The following is a 25047-nucleotide window of genomic DNA, read 5'->3' on the forward strand; positions in this document are numbered from 1 at the left end:
TCTGCTGCACTAACCACTAGGCTACTCGAAAATAAAATAAAATGTCCCAAACACAACAGCAGACTTGTTTCTGTTCTCTCTAACAGTTTAAGTTGCAGGGCAAGGTATATCTTGTTCCAAATAATCCAGCTCACATTCCTCTGGCTCTGTCAAATAAAAACTTGCTGCTTCTAGCTCCATGGGGTTTCATTTATTTATTTGTATCCCACCTTATCCCACCTCTTTGCAGGCTCAAAGTGGCTTACAATACATCATGATTAGTGGAAGAAAATTAATATGTAAACATTTGATATTACAGGATTTTGGTCATTTTGATGAAGGTATAACGTACAGAATAAACGATTTCATAGTGTACAAGCAGATATTAAGAATCAAGTTCTGAAGTGTATATGCGAGTTGTGCCTCTTCTCATTTGTTAATCTTTGTGGTACACTTTATTGAAGAGATGTGTCCTCAGTAGGATGCGGAAGTTCGTTCTTTCGAATGTCGATTTCAAACTGCGTGGTAGTGCATTCCAGAACTGTGTGCACAGGAAGGTAAAGTTTGACGCGTGCATTATTTTGTATTTCATTCCTTTGCAGCTGGAGAAGTGCAGGTCAAATAAAAACTCGCTGCTTCTAGCTCCATGGGGTTTTCTGTATCCCATTGCATTCCCCCTCCCCCCCCCCCCCCAAATGGAGAGTCCAACTCCAGGGCTTCTTTACAAAGTCAAGATAGCGATTCCCACGCAGCGAATGAGAGGAAGCCCATAGGAACTGAATGGGTTTCCTCTCATATGCCACACCGAGAATCAGCAGCTCGGCTTTGTAAAAGAGACCCCCAATTTTTTATAGGTTCTTTAGAGTTATATATAGCAGAGCCTTTCTTAGGTTTTCTGGCAGGCTTGTGAGTCTCTCGGTCTTTATGATGAGAGCCATGGCAGATGAACATCTTCAAACATGTGAAAACTGATGCCTACATGGTAATATTTGTAACTGACTCAGGGTAAATACTACTTTTTGTCATGCATGTTGAGATTTTACTGAACACACAAAAGCTACAGTTCTTTTAAGAATGAGAATGACACATTCTTCATGTTATGTTATGTTTAAATCATCTTTATTGGTGGCAATAAAACACTTTGACAGTACTTCAGAAAATGATGACATACATATGCATGTAAGCTTCTGCATACAACATTCTTCATGTTAAAAATTATAAACAGCTCATAATCTAACTTCTTACCCTGCATCCATGAAAATGAGACCATATCAGCTCACTGAGGTGTCAAATCCTACTTTCTAAGATTTATAATACACTTCACGTTTAACTCTCTTCCTCAAAGACTTTGGAAACCAGTTTTAAAGCTGGAAATAAGTTGTTCCTAATCATGAAATGCATTTTTAAAAATCTGTGTGGAGTCAGTTTCAATTACATTGTCAGAAAATCAAATGAGGACTGTAAAAAAGGTTGCCTTTAGGCCAATGTTAACACTATGACTACACCTGGCACCTCAACTGGACAGGCTGTGTGCCATTTCCACCCACACAGACCTAAGGAAAGGACTAACTGGCACTGGTCTGATAGCATGTTTCACAGACGGCTGTCTCAGGGTTAAGTAAAATTAAGTTAAATTTCACAATGTCATACCTCAATTGTATGGAATATCCTCCTGAACATTATCAAACTGTTTATGTTCCTGAGTCTGAGAAATTCCCCAAGATGAACTGACAAGGGGGGATGGAGGGAGTGGGGGTTGTGTCCATTAGGGGATCAGACCAGTTTCGGTTTCGACTTCAGTTTTGCCCAAAACTGAGATGCAGATTTTGGCCAAAACCAACTGGTTTTGGTTGCCGTCTAAGCCCAAGTTTCTGAGTGTATCCCAAATTAACCCTCAAAAACCAGACTCCACGAGGCTGATATTCTTATGTGGCCAGCAGTAGCACTGGCTACAAGAAACCTACTGTACATTGAACTACTACTGAAAAGGCATGAGCTAAATCTAAATAAAAGATTTTTATTTTTTTTTAATCTCTGGTGTTTCTACATATAGCTTAGCCCATCTTATTTACAAAACAGCCACAGTTATGCGTCCAAAAAGAGGAATGTTATGGGGTGGGTCAAGAGTGGAACAAAGGCTTCTCTATTCAGCTGCTGTAAGTTCTGACAGGTAAAATAGCAGACAAAGCTTAAAGGGGAAAATTCCATAACTGAGAGCTATAAGGGCCCTTTTACAAAGGTGTGTAAGGGCCTACGCGCATCCACCTGGCTACCGCGTGCCTCAGGCAGTAATTCTTGAATTTGGCATGTGCGGAAAACTCACAGTACCGCGTGGGGCTTACCCTGTGGTAAAAAGCAGTGGGTGTGTGCTGCAGGCCTACCGCCCGGGTACCGCATGGGACCTTACCACTAACTAAATGGGTGGCAGTAAGGTCTCAGGCCAAAAATGGACACGTGCTGGTTTGTGCACTGGCTTTTATTTTGCCGCACATCCATTTTGCGGCCCCTTAAAATAAGGCCCTTTTTCCAGGACACGGTAAAAACTTGCCCGGCACACACCCAAAAGACGTGCTTGCACTGCCGCAGGCCACTTTTTGCCATGGCTTAGTAAAAGGGCCCCTAAGTTAGGTGTCATATATTATCTAGCTCAATTTATCATACACTACTAAGTCCAACTTTACATTGTTTTACTACTGTTTTATTAAAATTCTATTAACTTTGTATTTCAAATTACTATGTAAGCCGCATTGAGCCTGCATTTGTTTTTGTTACATTTGTACCCCGTGCTTTCCCACTCATGGCAGGCTCAATGTGGCTTACATGGCATTGTGTGGGAAAGTGCGGGGTACAAATGTAATAATAATAATAAATAATAACAGCAAGGCCTTTGACACAATTCCACGTAGGCGAAGTGCAAATACTATGAAGTGATCACCCATGATATGAGCCCTAAAATGACTGATAGGGTTGGAAACTGCTTGAGTGAGAGGTGATAAAGAGGAGTAATAAATGGAGTTGACTCTAGTGGTGAGTCCCAAGGGTCAGTCCTTTAGTCAGGTTCTTTGTATTATTTTCATTATACTGCAGAAGGGCTGTCAGTAAAGTTTGCCTCTGTGCAGATTATGCCAAAATCCACATTAGGGTAGACACCAGCTTTGCTTCCATTTGTTTCATTTCCAGATTATAGTCCTTTCCAATTGTAAACTATTTTCAGTAAGGAGTATCTGTAGATTTCGAGAAGATTTTGCACTTTCAAATTGCTGTGTGTTTTAGTTTAAGTGAAAATGTTTGTTATAGGCTTAATCCAATAAACATATCTTTAAAAAAAAAAAAAAGAAAGCTGTGGATAACATGAGAGGGATCTAAAAGAGCTTGAGGAATGGTTTAGCATTTGGTGGCTAAGATTTAACGCTAAAATATGCAGAGTCATGCATTGGACTGCAAAAACCCATGGAAGTGGTACAAATTAGAGGGAGAAGAACTAAGCAGGAAGGACGAGCAGAACCTGGGATCATATCTGATGAACTTAAGGTGACCAAAGAGGTAGAAAAGCAACACCTAAAGCTAGAAGGTTGCTTGGGTGCACAGGGAGAAGAATGGTCATCAGGGAAGAAAAGTGATAGTGCCTCTGTGAGACCTCATTTGGAGTACTGTGCAATTGTGAAGACCTTCAAAAAGATATAAACAGGATGGCAGCTACTAAACTATCCAGTGGTCTTCATACTAAACATATATGGAAAGAATTAAAGATCTCAATATCTATACTTTGGAAGAAAGGCAGGCTTCTTTTAATTGAAAGGATGCTCTGGAAAGAGTAATCTAAGGAAATATTTTTTGAAAATGGGGTGGATGCATGCCTTCCATGGCAGTGGTGGAGACAAGGACTGTATCTGAATTTATGAAAGTGCACAGGACAAGCACAGAGGATCTGTGAGGGGAAAAAAAGGATTGTAGAGCATAATAAGTACATAAGTAATGCCACACTGGGAAAAGACCAAGGGCCCATCGAGCCCAGCATCCTGTCCACGACAGCGGCCAATCAAGGCCAAGGGCACCTGGCAAGCTTCCCAAACGTACAAACATTCTATACATGTTATTCCCGGAATTGTGGATTTTTCCTAAGTCCATTTAGTAGCAGTTTATGGACTTGTCCTTTAGGAAACCGTCTAACCCCCTTTTAAACTCTGCCAAGCTAACCGCCTTCACCACGTTCTCCGGCAACAAATTTCAGAGTTTAAATATGCATTGGGTGAAGAAAGATTTTCTCCAATTTGTTTTAAATTTACTAAACTATAGTTTCATCGCATGCCCCCTAGTCCTAGTATTTTTGGAAAGCGTGAACAGATGCTTCACATCCACCTGTTCCACTCCACTCATTATTTTATATACCTCTATCATGTCTCCCCTCAGCCGTCTCTTCTCTAAGCTGAAAAGTCCTAGCCTCCTTAGTCTTTCTTCATAGGGAAGTCGTCCCATCCCCGCTATCATTTTAGTCGCCCTTCGCTGCACCTTTTCCAATTCCATTATATCTTTCTTGAGATGCGGCGACGAGAATTGAACTCAATACTCAAGGTGCAGTCACACCATGGAGCGATATAACGGCATTATAACATCCTCACACCTATTTTCCATACCTTTCCTAATAATACCTAACATTCTATTCTCTTTCCGAGCTGCAGCAGAATACTGAGCAGAAGGTTTCAGTGTATGATCGACAATAAAAATATTATTATTATTATTCATTTTATTTATTTCCAGGCATTTGATATACCGCAAATTGATCTCATACAGGCAAAGTAACCCCCTAGAAATTTTGCAGCTTTCTCAGCAACTGCTTGGAATTTCAATGTGAAATTTTACAGCTTTCTTTGTTGTTACTGTCTATGTGCCAAGTGTAATGAGATTATCTTTAAATGCGGCAAAGTTAGACTTTTTAGTGTGACCACCCAGCGATTTTTGCCCATTGAAAAATGTTTGCACTGTAAAATTACCATTATTTGAAGAAAAAAAATGGGGCATCAGTGATGTAGACTTTTCCCTGGGGAGCAATGTAGGAGGCTTATCACAAGCTCCACCCAAAGCTGCAATCAATCGCTGAACTCAAGGAAGCGCTACAAATGATCCGGAACAGCCTGCCACAGGGTCCAACCAACAAGGCTGTTAAAAAATAAAAAAAACTTCCCAAAGCGACTGAAGGTCTGTGTTAAAGCTGGGGATGGACACTTTGAGCATTTACAGTGACTGCAAAATTCTGACACGTTGTTAATTGTATCATTTGAATGATATTTTACTGTGTTTTAGCTCGAACATTTTTAACGCGCAAAAATCTCTAGGTAGTAACGATAAAATGTCAAAATAACATCAACACAGCTTAAGATAATTAAATGTTGTTTAATAGCAACATGTGAGTGTGATGACTAAAGAAGTACGTAAACTTTCTCATTGAAATTCAAAGGGGATTACTTTTTCTTTTGCCTCACCCTGTATATATTAAATGCCATGGATAGTGTTTAAAAAATGTGATTACCACCTGCTTTCAAAACCAAGCCATATGTGTAGATTGAATCAATGCCGCAGGTCCTATCCAGAAAGTCCACATTAGAGATCAGATGTTCACATAACAGTCATGCGGGTGATAGTAGTAATTTGGATTATAGTGGGACCTTCTGAGTACATGCTCATCTACCCAGGAGGGTGGAATACACTGAAGGAAGATGATAAAACTATCCTGGATAAGAGCTGATATCTTACAGGTGGTCATACTCTATGGCTGGTAGCTGGGATATCTTCTTGGCAATATGGACAGACTAAACAGACCAGTTGGCCTTTTTCTATTGTCATCTATGATGCTATATGGCATTGCAGTTATACTTTTTACAACAGACAGAACTGAACTGCTCTGCCTGCAACTGATTTCATGTTTTTTGTGAGTTCAGATAGAAGGGTTACTGTCTTTAAAATATAATGGGCCTGATATTCAAAGGACTTATGCTCCTAAGTTTGGAAATTATGCTTGTAATTTAGGCATAAAATGGAAAGCCCAAATTTATGAGCATAACATTTAAGCTCCAAAATTAAGATGAATTTTCAGCAGAAAAGTTATGCTCCTAAATTTGCCTGAAAATAGGCCACACATTTAGGGCCCTGTTTACTAAGGCTAAAAATTAGCATGCACTAATGCTAGAGACACCCATATATTCCTATGGGTGCCTCTAGTGATAGCTCACACTAATTTTTAGCGTGCGCTAACGTTAGCATGTCTACAGCGCGGCTTAGTAAACAGGGCCCTTAGGATGAAAACGTAGAAGCAAACATTTAGGAGCTCAGCATTTTCTGAATATTTGGCCCAATATTTTTATGAAGTTAAAATCTTTTTCTACAGTAATTCTCTTTGGGAAGTAAAGTGTTTCATCTCTGTTTTCTTAGTGCCTCCCATCTATCTGCTGCTTTGGGTGTGGCATGCCTGATATCTGGTAGTGGTGTGCCTTTGAGGCATAATTACTATAATTATGATAAAATAGAAAGAGTTAATTATTATTTTGTTTTCCATAATAACAGATACACCCTTCTTAGCAAATATTAGTATTACTGCTTCCCTAAGACTGAAATTCACAAGTGCACAAATGCACATTTTTTTTAGCTATCTGCATGACTTACATTACTAGGTGAAAGAAACTGATACCAGCATCTATAGTTATGCCGGTATGAAATAGTCCCTGCTCTGTCCTTAGACCTTCAGATTCTATTACAAACAGTGCATGTGGTTTTATTGTGGAACCTGAATACTTGGAGGCCCTTTCACTAAGCTGTATGAGGCACTAACGCATGTCACCACAGCAAAAATGGCCCAGGGACCCTTTTACTAAAGGGCGATTGGGCTATTACTGCATTGGTGCATGGCAAATTGGGCCAACTGCTGGGCTACCACAGGAGCCCAGCGGTAGTCCTGGCCTCTGCCACGCACCAACTCTGTCTCTCTAAATACATTTTTATTTTCTAATGTCAGGGGCTTACCTCCTCACTGAATGGGCGGTAAGGGCTCTCCTGGGAAATGGCCGCTTGGCAAGTGGTCCACTTACTGCATGGCCATTTCCCTTTTTTTCATTTTTATTTTTTTTATTTATATATTATACAGCTCAAACAGAGATGATATAGCAATTGGAAATAATAATTTAAACCAATTATCCCTATTAACATTAAGCTGAAATAAATTTGACACCTTCGACCTTTATAATTGGGAAATACAGATCCAAGAAAATGAAAATAACATAATAATATTAATGTATATTAGAAAATTAAATTCAACACGGAAGATACTGCTGACCCATATTCTTCTTCCAGCCTATCATACAGTGTGCTATCTGTTAGTTAACAGTCATATTCGCCTCTTCTTTAGATACCAAAAATTCTTCTAACTGCTTAGGATCGAAGAATTGAAACTGCTTAGATTGAAATAATACTCGACATATACGAGGAAATTTTAGTTCAAAATTGGCCCCTAAAGCCAGAGTCTTCTGACGCATAGCCAAAAAGGCCTTGCGCTGCTTCTGCGTTTCTCTAAATAAGTCTGGATAAATTCTTATTTTAGATCCTAAGAACAGAGAGTCTAAGTGCCTAAAGGAAAGTCTCAAAACAGCATCTCGATCCATCTCCAAGGCAAAAGGCACCACAACAGTAGTTCTTTGGGTAACAACTTCCAATGAAGATTCCAAAAAGGATGTCAAGTTCATACCATCTTCTATATGTGGTTGAGAAGTTCCAATAACAGGTTTTATATTACTTTGTAAATATTGCGCATGAACTATAGAAGGCAGTGAGTCACTTGGCATCCCTAAAATTTCAACTAAGTATTTCTTCACCATATCCCCAGGTGTTATCAAAGGAGACCTAGGAAAATTGGTTAGTCTCAAATTAAGTTTCCTAGATTGGTTCTCTAAATATTCTAGTCGTCGAAAGGTAAAATTTCTTTCCTTAATTGAGACTTGACCCAAATTTTCCAGTGTTTGTGATTTTTCCCCCTAGTTGTTTGCAGTGTGTTTTTTTTACCAAAAAAGGTGCCGGTACTCAAATGCTAAGCTACCCTTCAGGAGTGGGGTGATCACTGAGGGACCCACCCCACAACAGCCAGGCCCCCTGCAACCAGTCCCAGAATCTATGACAAGGCAAAATTAGTGTGTAGAGCATGAGCTCTTTCATTAAAACTTGGGGTCCATGGGTCAATTTTAGCAGACAATGGAAAAGGTGCCAGTACTCAGTACCTCCAAGTACTCCCTCAAAAAAAGTCCTGGTTGTTTCACTTCAGAAAGCTGTTGGGTAGTTGTCTGCACCTGGATAAGGACTGCTTCAGACAAAACCTTAATTTCAGTAGTAATTTTTGAAATCAATAATTGAAAAGAAGAATGCAAAATGATTGTCAAATCCCAGAGTGACTCCATTGTCACTACGGTTGGTTTTACTAAGGTCCCCATAGAAAGAACAGGGGGGGGGGGGGCGTTGAGGATCTGGTTCAGGGTACTAACCATCTGAAAAGGCAAAGTTTGCATGGCAATCTGTTCTCCTACCAGACCATTCTCAGTCGCCTCACTTCGCATGGGCAGGTTCCCGCCCTGCACTTTCGGTTCCTCTTCTCCTGGAAGCCGAACTGTAGGACTTGCTTCCATGCCTCCTCCTCCTGGCTGTGAGGGAGCCGCTTGCAGGACGGGACTCAAGGAAACCCCGTCTACAGTGCTGGCCAACTCAGAAGCGTCAGCGCCAATAGCAGGGGAAGAAGCTTGTCTGGGTCCCGTCGTCAACCCAAACTGCTCCAGCGTTGGTTGCTGTAAAGGGTGAGTCCCGCTAGGGGTTGAGGGATACTCCCGTACCTTTCCTCTCCTTTTCCCCATCTCGCGAGGGGTTCAGGGATCCTCCACGGCACTAACTTGGAACGCGTCTGGGAGCGTCTGGTGCTGTAGCTCACTACACCCCCATCTTGGATCTCCTTTCTTAGTATGTTGTTAGGCACTTTTCACTTTTTTAAAAAGCCTTTTAAAACCTGCTGTGGTAAAAGGGGGCCTTGGCACACGGTGAATCCACGCACTGGCGCTACTGCAGGGCCCCTTTTACCGAAGCTTGGTAAAAGGGGCACCTTATGCAAGATACAATAAAGCATTCTGTGTTACTTTTCCCATTTACATGCACTAACCACCTGATTCTATAAAAGTTGCCAAAAACTGCATGCGCAAATTTAGGCATGCTCCTGATTTGTGCACACAATTTAATAGAAAAAAAGAATCAATTAGTGCCAATAATTGGCTTTTTAACAAGCAACTATTGGCAGTAATTAGATTTGATTGGGCCTAACACAAGTAAATTTACACACAGCCTATAAAAGGGGGTATGGAAATGGAAAGGTTGTGAGCATTTCAGGGCGGATTGGGGAAGTGGTTTTGAGTTACATGCCTAATTATAGAATATGGGTGCCCTGCGCATAAATGTTTTACACATTTTTGTTGGTGCAAATGACAGCGCCTAAATTTACACACGACCTCTCAGCCTATGTGTTATTCTATAAACTGTGCCAAACTTTAGGCGCAGCTTAGAGAATACCACTTAAGTGGGGGGGTTTCGGTGCTGATTTTTTAGGCCGCATTTCTAGAATCTAGCCCTTAGTGTGTAGTATTTATTTATTTGTTTTGAGAGAGAGAGGTGGCATGGAAACACTTTTCAGCTATCTGAATAATGCTGACATAACAAGGGAGTTCTTACCGCTTCCTTAGTAGGCAGTAAGTGCTCCCACGTTGATGGCTACACATTAACGCTACATTTTTTTTTTTGTTACATTTGTACCCCACACTTTCCCACTCATGGCAGGCTCAATGCGGCTTACATGGGGCGATGGAGGGTTAAGGGACTTGCCCAGAGTCACAAGGAGCTGCCTATGCCTGAAGTGGGAATCGAACTCAGTTCTTCAGTTCCCCAGGACCAAAGTCCACCAACCTAACCACTAGGCCACTCCTCCACTCCATAAGTCAGAAAAATGGCAAACAAGGGGCCCTTTTATGAAGCTGCGTAGGCGTGTACACGCATGCTACGTGCGTCAATATTGAACTACAGTCCAGCTATTGTGTGGCCCAGGCAGTAATTTCATTTTTTACACGTGTCCACTAAGTGTGGCAGAAATTTTCAGGCACGTGGCGCTAACCAGGCGACAATCGGCATTCTACATGCGTAGACTTTATCACTAGGTCAGTGGGTGGTGGTAAGGTCTCAGACCCAAACTGGACGTGTGCCAATTATAAGATTGGTGGAATATGAAAAATCATGTTATTTTCTTCATAATCTTTTGGCTGTTATGTGCCTTGAACCTGCTTTTGCTGGGAGTAGTGAGGATTACAAGTAGTGTAGCATGGCATAGCATTAAGCATAATGGGCTAGATCCGATATATGATGCCTGAAAATTCTATGTGGAAAAAATATATATGCCTAGGCGTATTCTCTAAAGTACTCCTATATTTTATAGAATAGGCTTAAATTTCCACGCGGTATATAGAATACACTGAGCGTCTCTCCACATGACCAAAATTTAGTCGCAGCCATTTACTCCATGTTTTACTTGGCGCAAATCCCGACACCTAAATTGGTTGTAGAGCAGGTATATTCTATAAAGTGCATAGATTTTAGAAATGCCCATGGCCACATCCCCTTTCAACTATGCAACTTAGAATTTAAGTACATCATGTTATAGAATACGCTTAGCGAGTTGTGAATGTAAATCTTAATGCCAGTTAGTGCTGATTGCTTGTTAACATCCAATTGACAGCGCTGTTTGGCTAGTTAACCAATTAAGTTACGTGCTTTGTTATAGAATACGCTTCAATTTCCATGCGGAAATTAAGGCACGATATATTGAATCCCAAGGAATGTTTCTGCTGAGTAATTTAGTGCTTGTAGTTTTATTTATACAGACTTCCTTCTTCTTCTTCAAAGCAAAGTTTATATAGTGTAATAATTTAAAAAATATACACTGTACCTGCTGGAGTCTTCATACACGCTAAAGTGTGTGGTGGTGAGAGCAGTCAAATAAACAGAAATTTAGGAATTATTTGGAAAAGAATGGAGAATAAAGCAGAGAACATCATAATTACATTGTATTGATCTGTGGTGCAATCATACCCTTTTGATAACATTTTTTCAGGGAACAATCAAAACCTGTTGAAAAACCATTTGTAAGTGTGTATATCAATGTTTCTTCAAAGTCACACCCCAACCTGCCAGTCTGGATTTTGAGGATCCACAATGAATATGCATGAGATATATTAGAATATTTGAGCCATCCTGTCTGTACTACCCTGTCATGAGTTTTATTACCAAAGAAACTCTAAGAAGTGCCGCCCTAACCTAAGAGTTTAACCAAGAAAGTAATTTGCAAAGTAATATATAAAAGAGAGTATGACACACCCAGATTGAGACAAATTAAAACAACCCAAGGCACTGTCTTCACTTCTGCACGTCTGCACTCGGCACCTCCACCCTCTCTTGGAGAAAACAAAGGAAGAGTCAGCAGATGAGAAGAGATTATACATTTCTAAACATAGCAGGAATAATACAAAGCCCTCTCTAATAAGGAAAGAATGAAAAATCTCACTTGGTTGAGAAGTAAAATAAAAAAAATCACTGACTGTCCCCTGGAGCATCAAAGCAGCACCCAAAAGCAACACATTCAGTAACACTTCGAAAAGGTGGAAATGTGTGTGTGTGTGAGAGAGAGAGATCATACTGTGTCCCACCATTTCCCTGTCAAGTGTCAAGATTCCAGACTTCATAAGGCACTAAACTGTAAAGGAAAACTCACATTTCTGAATCAAGTACTAACAGGGCTGGCTTCACCATTTGCCAGACTAGGCATTCGCCTAGGGCAGCTGCTTCTGGGAAGCAACAAAGAATGTCTGCAGTTAAAGCAAAACAGGCACTGACAGCCATGCCAACTTATTCGTGCAGAGAGGGGGGCAAATAGATATAAATATACACATGCAGCACCATTTTAGAAAAGTCATGGATGTCGGCATATAGATGTTTTAGGCGAAATGTCTAGAGCCTGTGACGTATTTTACAAATGCAGAACTATCGTACAGTAAAGAGAGGGAGCAAAGTACAAACAAAAGTCCGAAGAACAAAACAGAAAAGTACCAGGAGCCTTCAAAAACAGGAGAAACAACTTTTAATCATGCGTTTAGAGGAACATATCTTTGAATGGACCCGACACGGTCCGTGTTTCGGTGCGTAGCGCCTGTGTCAGGGGTTGCAAAATGTAGCAGAGTGCGTACGGCTATGTTATAACAGTCAATACGTTTGATGGAAACAATATGCTGTGCCGCCGTGCTCTCCCATTAAGAGATAATATCGTATAAATGCCAAGACTTTACATAAGATCAAGCGGAGAGATGCTCTCATAAACAAACTTCTCTACTCACAAAGTCAGTAAAGCATATTATCTCTTAACGGGACAGCACGGCGGCACAGCATATTGTTTCCATCAAACGTACTGACTGTTATAACATAGCCGTACGCACTCAAAGATATGTTCCTCTAAACGCATGATTAAAAGTTGTTTCTCCTGTTTTTGAAGGCTCCTGGTACTTTTCTGTTTTGTTCTTTGGACAAATGCAGAACTAAACATAGAAGCCAAACATAAAATTGCCATATTTCCAACTCCTTCACCAAGGCATCCAAAAACGTATAAAACATAAATGGTGATGTCTCAAAATGTGTCTATGTAAAATGTCTGAAAAAAAAATGTACCCAAGGGGGCCCATGATGCAAAATGGCTCACACGAGCTCACCCCATCATAGCCTCCCTCCATAGGACAAGTACCTAGGGCTAGATTCTATATATTGTGCCAAAAAAATCAATGCCGAAAGAAGCGCTATTCTATAAGCTGTGCTTAAAGTTTGGCAAGGTTTATAACATAGCGCTTATGCCGGGGAACTGTGCCGAATGTTAGGTGTGGCCATTTTCACCAACTGAAACGTGGTGCAAATGTACATGCCTAAATTAGGCGTATATCCCCATTATTCTATGACCCGCCCATTTCTATGCCCCCTCTTTCAGATTGCGTATAAATTTTAGGCATGGACCCTGTGCCTAAATTTACATGTGTAAATGACAAAGCCAATAATTGCTTGTTAAGCCAATTATCAGAGCTAATTAACTCAATTACATTGTGTGCACAAATTGGGCCTGCGCCCAAATTTGTACATGTAATTTTCCGTGATTTTTATAAAATTAAGGGGACAGCGTTTGTGAGGTCCCTGTTTTGTCCTTGGTGTCCATTCAGTGCCTGCAGGGGAAAATGTCTAACACCACCTGTGTGTGGCAGTACATATTGTATACGGTGTGCAAAATGTTTATTTATTTTGATTTTGCTCACACTTTTTCAGAAGTAGTTCAACCCCTGGGTTCAATTCCCGCTGCAGCTCCTTGTGATTCTGGAAAAGTCCCTTAACTCTCCATTGCCCCAAGTACTAAATTTAGGGGCCCTTTTACTAAGTCATGGTAGGGCTACTGCATGGGTAGCACACGCCAAATTGACCCTACCACTGGGGTAATGCGGGCACTCGGCAATAGTTCCAAAATTATCTTGCACATTTTCTACCATGGGAGGCGTTCCCAGCAGTAATCAGCAGTGTGGCCACATTGACTCACGCTGCCCGATTACCGCACGAGTAGCACGTGAGGCATTACCACCTTCCAAATAGATGGCATTAAGGGCCCAGGCAGTAAATAGCTATGCGTTAATTTTAATATTAAAGTATGGCTATTTACTGACCCATTTTTAAAAAGGCCTTTTTCCTGCCATGGTAAAATATGGCCCAACATGTGCCAATTTCACACACCAAAACTAATATAGGCCACAATTTACTTTGGCTTAGTAAAAGGGCCCCTTAGATTGTGAGCCCACTAGGGACAGAGAAAGTACCTGAATGCAATATTTAAAACTGCTTTGGTTGTACCACAGAAAGGCTGTATATAAAGAATCTAATAACATAGGTAGTCTGTTATAAAATTACCCTCATAATAAGGCAAAAATATATTTTAAAAGTATGGGGCTAGATTTTATAGATGGTGCCGAAAAACCCACTTAAGCGATATTCTGTAAGCTGCGCCTAAAGTTCAGCACGGTTTATAAAATTAATGCTTAAGTGGAGAGGTTGCGTATAAATTTGCACCAACAAAAATATGGTGCAAATGCCCACGCCTGAATTTATGCATGGAGCTCTGTTATTCTATATTTACATGTGTAATGCAAAACCATGCCCTCAATCTGCCCCAAAACACCCATGACCCTCCAATTTCCATGTCCCTTTTTTGGGCTGCTTGTAAATTTTAGGCGCGTATCCTGCACCTAGCTTTATGCACTTAATTCCCATTTAAATCTAATTAGTGCCAATAATTGTTAAGCCAATTACTGATACTAATTAGCTCAGTATTCTATTACATTGCGCACACAAATCAGGAGCACACCTAAATTTGCACATGCAATTTTTGGTGACCTTTATAGAATCAAAAGCATGATGTCCAATTATGCCGTGTTAATAATGGGCTCCCCTTATCTCTCTAGGATTATCACTGTCTTTTCACTCTCACTCCAGTGTCCCAAATATCCACTACTTAGTATTGTGAAGTGCTGAAAGACCAGTGTGTTTAGTATTTTTACCACCTCTCTAAACTATCATATATATAATATAATGGCTTTAGAGAGATAAAATACAAGGCTACACATATGAGAAAGTGAAGTTAGAGATTTTATTACTCACCATGAAAATGTTACAATTACAAATTTTAACCTCTCATGAGGGGGGAGTCACAGAGCCACAACACATCTGTGATGCTTGCATCTGAGACTCCAAAGAATATATAAGCTATCAAATACTTTTATTATTCTCCGAGTATATGTACAATTAATTGCTTATGAGAGTAAGTACCACAGCTACACATAGGTGTTCTTCTGGGTCTGAGTCTCTAAGGAAGTAGGAAGTACATACATTTTTATAGGTCTTTTCAGGCTACAGGTAACACAACAACAATCATGCCCCATTGGACACACGACAACACTGTGGCCAACACTGATTGGCTAAGGTAATGAGTTGGTTAGTTCTTCTTGGAAATGCTAATACTATAATATAGCTATTATTTACTTAGAAATGCAAATAATATAATGGACTAGCTCTTCTTAGAAAGCTAGATCATTTTCCTGAGGAGTTATCTTGTTCTGTCAGCTGCAGAACATCTGTGACCACCATGTTGCTGTTTTTCCACCTATGCCCGTTCCTCATTCTGCTGCATGAGAGTGTCACAACAGATCATGAGTTCTGCAGTCACACTGGAGTTCAGGTTAGAGTCATGGGCCTGTAAGGTTTTCTCTCATTTTAGATCCTGAACCAAAGTCAGACCTTGAATCAAAGCTCTTAGCTATGATGATAATATACAACCTTTTTATAGGATTGTTATGGAAGGTAATTGTTGTATTAAATTTCAGAATCTCAGGGCAGGAGGAGTGTATAATGAAAGGCAGTAAATCAAATTAATCAAGTAAACTAAAGCAAAGGCACAGAAGCCTGAAGAGTCGCCTAAAGTGCCTAACACCCTTGAATCAGCCCCGATCACATAGAGATGAAATCTAAACTTATCAAAATCCACGTTATTTGCAGCACATAACAGGAGTTAGTAACAGGCAAAAGAAAAATCGTTATTCAGGTACATAAAGTCACTTCTTTTATTTTAATTGAATTATTAAATGCAATTCCAAGAACAAGCACTTGGAGGTCCTTTTACTAAGCCACAGTAAAAAGTGGCCTGCGGTAGTATAGGCACATGTATTGGGCGCATGCTGGGTCAGCTTTTACCACGCCTGCAAAAAGGGCTTTTAATGGGACGGAAAAAGGACATGCGGTAAAACTGAAACTGGTGCACGTCCAAAACCTGCCTGAGCCCTTAACGCCACCCATTGAACTAGCGGTAAGGGCTCACACGCTACATGCGCGGTAACCGGTCGATGCACACCAACTGCCGATTACCACCAGAAATGATGCGCCTGGGAGGAAATAAATAAATCATCCAGGCATTATGGGTGCATACCAAATCTAAAATTGCCGCCAGGGGCACGGTAGCCTGGCGGAAGTCTCATGTTGCACACATGTAGTATCTATCGTGACTTTGTAAAAGGGCCCCTTGGTTAAGTAATCAAAAAAAAAAAGGAAAAGGAGGAAAATACATGCCAGATTCCAAAAGAAAATTACACATCTCCAAGTCCACAGCAATCTGAGGGAAGCATCCACAGAAAATGTCTCACTGATTAAAAAAGAAATGGAAAGACATCAGTGCTGACCTCCCTGCATGTGGGGGAATGCCCCACTTCTCCGCAGTAGAAAGCCAGCACATGCACTTTTCACAGCAGGTAAAATTATGCACTCTGTTACACTGCAGTTGTTTCTTTACCAACACAGAGCCCAAGCATTGTTCTGAACCTGCTTTATCATGTGCAAACATGTGTGAAATATATAGGACTGAGCTGCTTTGGAGGTTTCATGAGGAATGCATTTTAATTGCATTTTGTATTCAGCTAAGGTTCTGAAATGGCAATTTTGGTGAATAGTCACTATACCCCTAGGAAAGGCTGTACAACTAAAGGCCTAATTCTATCCTGCAGTAAGCAGTTAACACTAATTTGCATGAACACTGAACGGGAGTGGTGGAGACTGGGCAGAGACTGCACACTACAGTTTATGCTTATTCGAGAACCTGATATACCGCCTTTACTTAAAACAGGGTCAAAGTGGTTTACATAAAACAATATTTAAAAGAGGCAAGGAAAATCATAAAAGAACTCCATTAAAACAGGGGGAAAAAACATTCACACAGACCATACGGCAAAAAAATTATCACTCCAAGGGCAAACGGAAAGCAAGTTTAAAGAAATACTTTTCAGGAGCAACTTGAACTCAGAATAGCAATAGAGTGAAGTGACAGCCAAGATTTCTTTTCTTTTTTTTTAAGGTATGTTAGTGACAGGAGAAAGTGCAAAGGTGGTGAAACTCAAAAGGTGAAGGGGAGGACTATATAGAGGCTGAAGAAGAAATGTATTCCCGCTGTTGCTTGCTCCAAGCCTTTGACACTCTGGGAAGGCCAGTGATTGTGTCAAGCAAGATGTACCATTTCAGCCAACCTCTGATCTCGTGTAGCAATTGTTAAAAAGCCAATTATTGGCATTAATTGGTTTGTTATTCAATTAAATTGTGCGCACAAATTTGCACACAGAATTTTTGGTGACCTTTATAGAGTCAGGGAGTTAATGCATAGTAACTGCAAAACTTTACCACACATACTCCTCTAGGAGTGGCCTAGTGGTTAGAGCACTGGTCTTGCAATCCAGAGGTGGCCAGTTCAAATTCCACTGTTGCTCTTGGGCAAGTCACTTAACCCTCCATTGCCTCAGGTACAAACTTAGATTGTGAGCCCTCCTGGGACAGAGAAATATCCAGAGTACCTGAATGTAGCTCACCTTGAGCTAGTACTGAGAAAGGTGTAAGCAAAATCTAAATAAATAAATATCTGTTACTAGATTATTATTGATTTGCGCTGTTATTTTCTTGTCTGGTCCTCACTCATCCCATAGATCTTCACTAGCTAGTGTTGGCATACTTTCAAATGGAATGATGACTACAACACAGATATTGTAACCTCTAAAGGGTTCATCTTCAATATAATTATGTCATGGAACAAAGAACATTTGTTTCCACCTTCCCACACAATTAACTCTAAATATGTTTACTGTAACTACATTTAAACCAACAAAGATTTAAAAAAAAAACAATTTGGAGTTGAAGGTAGTGGAGCATACACTACCTGAATAAGGAAAGGAGTAGTGCATTTATACAATGAGTTTTGGCTGTAGTGTCATATTTGTAACCCTGGAATATTTCTCAGCACACTGGGTTGGGTGGAAATTTAGAGGCAAATTTTCAAAGCACTTAGACTTACAAACTTGCGTGGAGGGGTATTTTCGATATGACGTCTAAGTCCGACTTTGGATGTTTTGCACAAAACGTCCAAATTTGAATAGGAAAGAAGGTCCCTTATCTTGTCCCCTGAGACCTCCAAAACCCAACCAAATCCTACTGTACACCCCCCACACACATACTGTACACCACTACAATAGCCCTTATGGGTGAAGGGGGCACCTATCTGTGGGTACAGTAGGGTTTTGGTGACTTTGGGAGGGGTCACAGTTTCCACCACAAGTGTGACAGGTAGAGGGAGATAAGGATCCGAGTCCCCCACTTCATAGTGCACTTCACCAAGCACTACACTACTCCATAGACCTGCATGTTGCTCAAATAGACCTGGCTATAACATCTGAGGCTGTCATAGAGGCTGGTAAGTCATATTTTTATTCACATTATTAGGGGTGGGAAGGGGTCAGTGACCTCTGGGTGGGAGGGGGATTGGGAAATCATCCCTGATACCTCCAGTGCTCATCTGGTCATTTAGGGCACCTTTTTGTGCCTTATACATCCAGGGGTAGTTGCCCTATCTGTAGCCCTGGATTAACCATTAAGCAAGTAGGGCACCAAGGAAAAGGGTGCACCACAGAGTTTTTTTTCTCCTTGCTATTGGGCCCTTAATTCTTTTCACTGCCATCTGCCGCACCCATTATCCCAACATGAATTTCAGTGTTTTTCTACTCATTATAAATATATATAATGCTTTGTTTCATACAATAATGCTATTTCTCAGCACTTACTGAGTTTTAATATCATCAGTTAAGCAATGGAAGGGCCAAGGGGCACCATTGTTGGGCTGTGCTTAAGACATCAGTTGGCCTTAATCTGGCCCTGCTTATCTGGCATTCAGCTCCAGTGGACCACCAGCAGCAAGGAGGTTAGACTGAAAACAGGAGACAATACGAGGCTATCTAACCCATTATGGGGGAGATTCTATATATGGCACCTAAAAAAATTGGTGCTGAAATCAGTGTTAAGCGTATTCTATAATCAGTGCCTAGATTTAGGCACCGATTATAGAATATGCTTAGTTGATATTTCAGCGTATCCATTTACACCAACAAAAATGTGGCAAAAATCTTAGTGTGTAGATTTAGGTGCACTGGGCCATATTCTATAACTAGGCATGTAAATTTTAGAACGCCCACGAAACGCTCATTTCCCCGCCCATAACCATGCCCATTTATCCTTGCGCCCATTAGAAGTTTGGCACACATCATTGCAGAATACGCTTAGCGCCTTATGCGCCTAAATTCTAATCAGTGCCAATTAGTGCTCATTGTTGCATGTTAAATGCTTTTATCAGTGCTCAATAGCTTGTTACGTTATGCGCACTGTTATAAAATGCGCACTGATTTTGGCACAGATCTCTAGGCACGCTATATAGAATCTGGGGGTATAAGGGTTGACGCCAGTAGGTGGAGTCACTGGTTCACCCAAAACAATAGCAAACGCTATTGAAAACAGTAGTAAAAGATTATTAGAAATAATGGACTGCCTATGCGTGATCATTCTGTAAAAAGTCTAAAGCTGTTCCAGTTGGATAGGCAGTGCCTTAAAAGGTGGAAAACAAAAGATTTTGGTTTGGTTTGTTTTGTTACTTAGTTGACAGCTTTTTAATTTATTTGAAAGTTTCCCATATATAGATATGCATATCATGAAATCAAAACTATCACTAAAGCAGCTTCAAAAAATATTGTAGCTTGTGGAAACAGCACTAATAAAGGCTGTATTTTGTGCTCATTTTTCTACACTGTTCTATATAATACAGTAATATATGGCCAGATCTCAGTGAGGATATCCTGTTTACCGATGGGTTCATTTTAACTTGTTGTTGTAATCTGCCTTGGGAAGTCTGGTGTTATAAAGATTGGAAGTAAAATTAAACTCTCCTTTCATTGGGGCACATGGAATCACAGCTTCACCTAATCTCTTTTGTACAAATGGATTATTCTGTTTTGAGCATGTTTCAGGGACAAGTGGTTTTCATGAGTCAAAATAATAAAAATAAACATTTCTGTCATGCAGATCTCTCATTTGTTTAAACATAACTAAATGGGCTATAAGCCCCTTTGGTTTTCTTATATTTTGTCCTTGTGATGACTTATACTGTGCCAAAACTGGAAATACAGTGGGACAGAATAATAGATTTCAGTAACATCCAAAACGTATTCATTAATATTATAATTGTGTTCACATTTGGGTAATAACTGAGAAAATGCTGTTGAAAATTGACTTGAAGAAGAAATAAATTATATATCACAGAACTGGAAAATGTTGGCACATTTAGCATGAAGGTAGCTTTGCCCTCATTATTGAAGATCTAAAAAATAGTAGTAATAAACAATATTAAGTGCATTTTTATAATATACCACAAAACAAAATGAGCAAATTCACACAAACCATCTTTTTCTTTTGACCTAGGCACAGGGAAAAAAAAAGAAGTTTAAATGTTCCCATGTTTCAACCTAATTCATGTTTAATGTGGGATATAAATGTCATAAATAAATAAATAGAAACGCTGAATGTTGAGTGCCTGATTCTCATAACATGATATATGTTTTAGTGGCCCTTTACCAGAAGAAAAAAAATCTGTGCGTGAATGTAACACATGCTAGGGTGTCCCTATAGCCAGCTCCTCCAAATGACACACTGATTACGATTTATAACAAATTACTACTCTACCCATGAAAAGTTATTCCATTATTATACCTCCTCTCAGTATACATCTGTATGCTGCACAAGCTGGCATGTTTGAAAACATAAGTGAAACTAAAAATGCTACCAACAGCAAAGAGCGACAACAAGAATACAGCAGCTCAGAGGTTTTTTGCTTTGTTTTGAGTGTACGCAGAATGACAGCTGCACAGGGAAGGGAAAACGTAGACTAACCTAAGTGGCTTCAACTTTCTGACGTCATGCTGTCATCTGTTCTCAATCAAACCAGCTTGACCACCAGCATGTGCATGAAAGCTTACTGCTGCCAAAAAGGAAGTAGGAAATAAGGGTGGACCTCAGTGTTGTGCAGGCCCCATGCTTATTTTATACTTCCATGCTGCAGGTTGGGCCACAAGGATCCTTCTGGCCACCAGTGTTAGAGAAAGAGAGAGGAGAGACACCGAGGGGAAAGATGGACAGTGCAGAACAGGCTGGCGTGGAAAAAATAATCCACCACCATGCTAGTATCTTGATACAATATGCCCATGAGTTTGTCTGCAGCAACAAGGGAAAATATCAGCCAGGAAAGAGAGGAAATGCAAAGGCTTTGTACCAGTAGTTCTCAACCTAGTCCTTGGGACACATCTAGCCAGTCATGTTTTTAAGATACAATGAATTATTATTATTATTATTTATTGCACTTGTATCCCACATTTTCCCACCTTTTTGCAGGCTCAATGTGGCTTACAAAGGTCTGCTTGGCGTCGCCATTACAGGGTCAAAGATACATTTGGTGTTACAAAGACATCAAGGAAAACAGAGAGGAACTAACAAACGGTTATAGAAAGACGTCATTCAGAATCAGGATGAATTGGTGAAGTGTTGTAGTTAAGCTACAGATTCTTGTGATAAGCCTTGTCGAAGAGATAAGTTTTCAGAGCTTTGCGAAAGTTAGTTAATTCGTTAATTATTTTCAGTTTTGTTGGTAGTGCATTCCACAGCTGTGTGCTCATGTAGGAAAAACTGGCCGCATGTGTTATTTTGTATTTTAGTCCTTTACAGCTGGGGAAGTGTAGATTGAGGAATGTGCAGGCAGATCTTTTAGCATTTCTAGGAGGTAAGTCGATGAGGTCAAGCATGTAGGTCGAGGCGTCTCCGTAAATGACTTTATGAACTATCGTGCATATCTTGAACGTGATCCGTTCCTTGAGTGGGAGCCAGTGTAGTTTCTTTCTTAGGGGTTTTGCACTATCATATTTTGTTTTTCTATGCATAAGATAGATTTGCATACAATGGAGGTAGTTTATGCACATTTTTCTCATGCGTATTCATTGTATCTTGATAAACTGACTGGCTAGATGTGTCCAGAATAGAGGTTTGCACTGGAATGGGAACAGCAGAAACCTGTTGGTATCTGTGGTATGGTACCCACAGTAAAAAAATGGCCCAGCATGCACCAATTTCACTTGTCCAAACTAGCGCAAGCCACTTTTTACTGCAGCTTAACAAAAGGGCCCCTAACACTTAGTACAATGGGACTCGCTAAGCATTGATAAATAGGGACCTTGGCGTTTAGAGGCCTACCTCGTGATATATTCCAGAAATCAGAAAATCTCTGTCACAAGGCAGGATATTTTTGTACAAACAAAATTGGACCCACTGCTATTAGAGGAAGTAATAGGCTAATTTTTATCTTGCCGTTTTTAAATTTTACTTATACAAACAATTATTTTTTTCAGAGTCGAGAAAGAAATCGAAGACCTTGAAAAAGAAGAGGTTCAGATCTCAGCTAGGGAAGAGGCAGTGTTAAAGAGGCTGAAACTGGTTGAGAGAACAGCTGAAGAGATCATAAAAGTAAGGTGTATAATGTAACCTCATTCTGAATTGCAAAGTATTTATCATAAGTATGCTGCAAATTAAACCAGACATATTGAACAAATTCCTTATCATTACACTGCTCACACAACACTGTTTTTGACTGTTTCTTTCAGGCTGTGAAGGCAGATGTTCAAGAAGGTATGTTGAACTGAAAAGTTACAAAGCGAGAATATAGAGTGAATTCTGGGGTAAGAGTAACATCATAATGATATCACCTAGGGCTCATTGCTGCAGGAATCCACAGCAACTGTATGGACTTCCAAGGAGCTGATTGTGGGATGTTCCAGTTCAGAAAATGCTGTGGCTGTAACTCAGTGTTCTCTGGGTTTTCTAATGCAACCAATGAAATTGTAAAGGTTCAAGTTTATTAGACTCTGGTAAACCAGGCTTTAGTGGTACAGTTTTATTGCTTGGAAAATGAAAGCAGAGTTTTAAGAATCATATAGACGGGTAAATAGCAACAACATCCTAAATCTACAAGATTTCTGATGCCAATCATATTAGATATAGATGTTGTAAAAATAATATCTATGCTACTCATTTTCGAAGCACATAGACATCTCAAAATGGCCACACAAAAAAATCCATGTAAAACTTCTCAATCACGATTTTTGAAACGCAAAATTAAGATGTTTTCATTGCCGTTCATCCAGATAGTAAGGAGGCACGTGGGAGGCGTGTTTTAGGCGGGACTAGGGCAGGCCCAAAAATTGGTTGCCTCTCAGCAATAATGGAACAGCAAGAAAAGTCCAAGGCAAAAAAGGACGTTTTTGTCTAGACCTGTTTTAATCACATCTGAGTCAGAAAAAGGTGCTCTGACCATCCAGCTGACCACTGGAAAGATTAAGGCATGACCCCTCCTACCCCCATAAGAAGTAAAACTGGAAGCTGGATGGGGATACTAGACTGTATGATAGCTGCAAGTATTATGGTCATACCCAACAGAGCAGTAAGCAGGTCCCAGGAGTAGCCTAGTGGTCAATGCAGGGGACTGTGAACAAGGGGATCAAGGTCCAAATCCCATTCTACCTAGTACATTTGTGGAAGAAGTCATTAGCTCTCCAAAACCACCAAATTACCTACTGTAACTAAATATAGGAGACACCTGCAGGGTGGACGGTGATTGTAATAGTGTACTCTTAGGTACAGTAGGTTTTATTCTGTTCCTGGAGTGCTCAGAATATAAAATAAAAGAATTATGATGGGAATTGTACTTGGATCTAAAGAGAATCCACGTACGTGGAGAACTCAGTAGATCCCATGAAGCATAAAGTGAAAATAAAAAGAGGTGGGATATATAAACCAGGCTATCCAAAGAAACTGGAACAAACCAAAGTCAATTGAATATTAAAACAAAAAATGTTTATTAATTTCACATTAAAAATGACTCAACACAACGTTGTGTTTCGGCCTGGTGGCCTACATCAGGAGTCTTATGTCTAAGATTAAAGAAAGATCATAAATTGATGATATGAAGAAATCTCAAATCTCAGGTAAAAAAAAAAACCCTAATAAAAAATCTGCAGATAAGGACATAAAAGAAGGTCTTGAAAAAGACTGTTTAGAAAATGAAGCATCTTTAGATAGCCTGGTTTATATTCCCACCTCTTTTTATTTTCAATTGTACTTGGGTGCCACTGTTTCAAATGCCTACTGCAGTGACCACTAGGCTGCCCCTTTGACCTGCTGGGATGTCTGCATGGCCATTTCTCTCAAAATGATGCCATTCTTGTGCCTGTTCTTTTGGCATTCATAAGTTATAAGTACATAAGTGTTGCCATATTTGGACAGACCGAAGGTCCATTAAGCCCAGCATCCTATTTCCAACAGTGGCCAATCCAGGTCAAAAGTACCTTTCAAGATCCCAAATCAGTACAATACATTCTATGCTGCTTATCCTAGAAATAAGCAGTAGATTTTCCCCAAGTCCATTTTAAAAATGGCTTATGGACTTTTCTTTTAGGAAGCTATCCAAACCTCTTTTAAACCCTGCTAAGCTAACTGCTTTTACCACATTCTCTGGCAATGAATTCCAGAGTTTAATTACACGCTGAGTGAAGAAATATTTTCTCCGATTCATTTTAAATTTACTACTGTGTAGCTTCATTGTCTGCCCCCTAGTCCTAGTAATTTTGGAAAGAGTAAACAAGCGATTCATGTCTACTTATTCCATTCCACTCATTATTTTATATACCTATAATCATATTTCCCCTTAGCCGTCTTTCTCCAAGCTGAAGAGCCCTAGCTGTTTCAGCCTTTCCTCATAGGGAAGTCATCCCATCCCCTTTATCATTTTCGTCGTCCTTCTCTTTACCTTTTCTAATTCTACTATATCTTTTTTTGAGATGTGGTGACCAGAATTGCACGCAGTATTCAAGGTGCAGTCACACCATGGAGCGATACAACTTCTCCTTTATCGCTCCACCTCCTTTCCTATCCCTATCCTTTCTCTCATACCTCTTCTATCCCATTTACTCCTTGTTCATTTGTCCT

The 25047-nt window shown here is 40.1% G+C and overlaps 1 protein-coding gene across 2 annotated transcripts in view; it reads left to right on the forward strand.

The window, feature by feature from the left end:
• Positions 1–25047, forward strand: part of PALMD (palmdelphin) — a 66707-nt gene that overhangs the window by 29805 nt on the left and 11855 nt on the right. For both annotated transcript variants that reach the window (XM_030205534.1, XM_030205535.1), the window contains 2 exons: positions 22416–22530; positions 22668–22692. In XM_030205534.1, the coding sequence (XP_030061394.1) occupies positions 22416–22530; positions 22668–22692 (140 nt within the window). The remainder of the gene's footprint in view (positions 1–22415; positions 22531–22667; positions 22693–25047) is intronic.

The sequence above is a fragment of the Microcaecilia unicolor genome, chromosome 6 (assembly GCF_901765095.1).
Source record: "Microcaecilia unicolor chromosome 6, aMicUni1.1, whole genome shotgun sequence".
Lineage (NCBI taxonomy): Eukaryota > Metazoa > Chordata > Amphibia > Gymnophiona > Siphonopidae > Microcaecilia > Microcaecilia unicolor.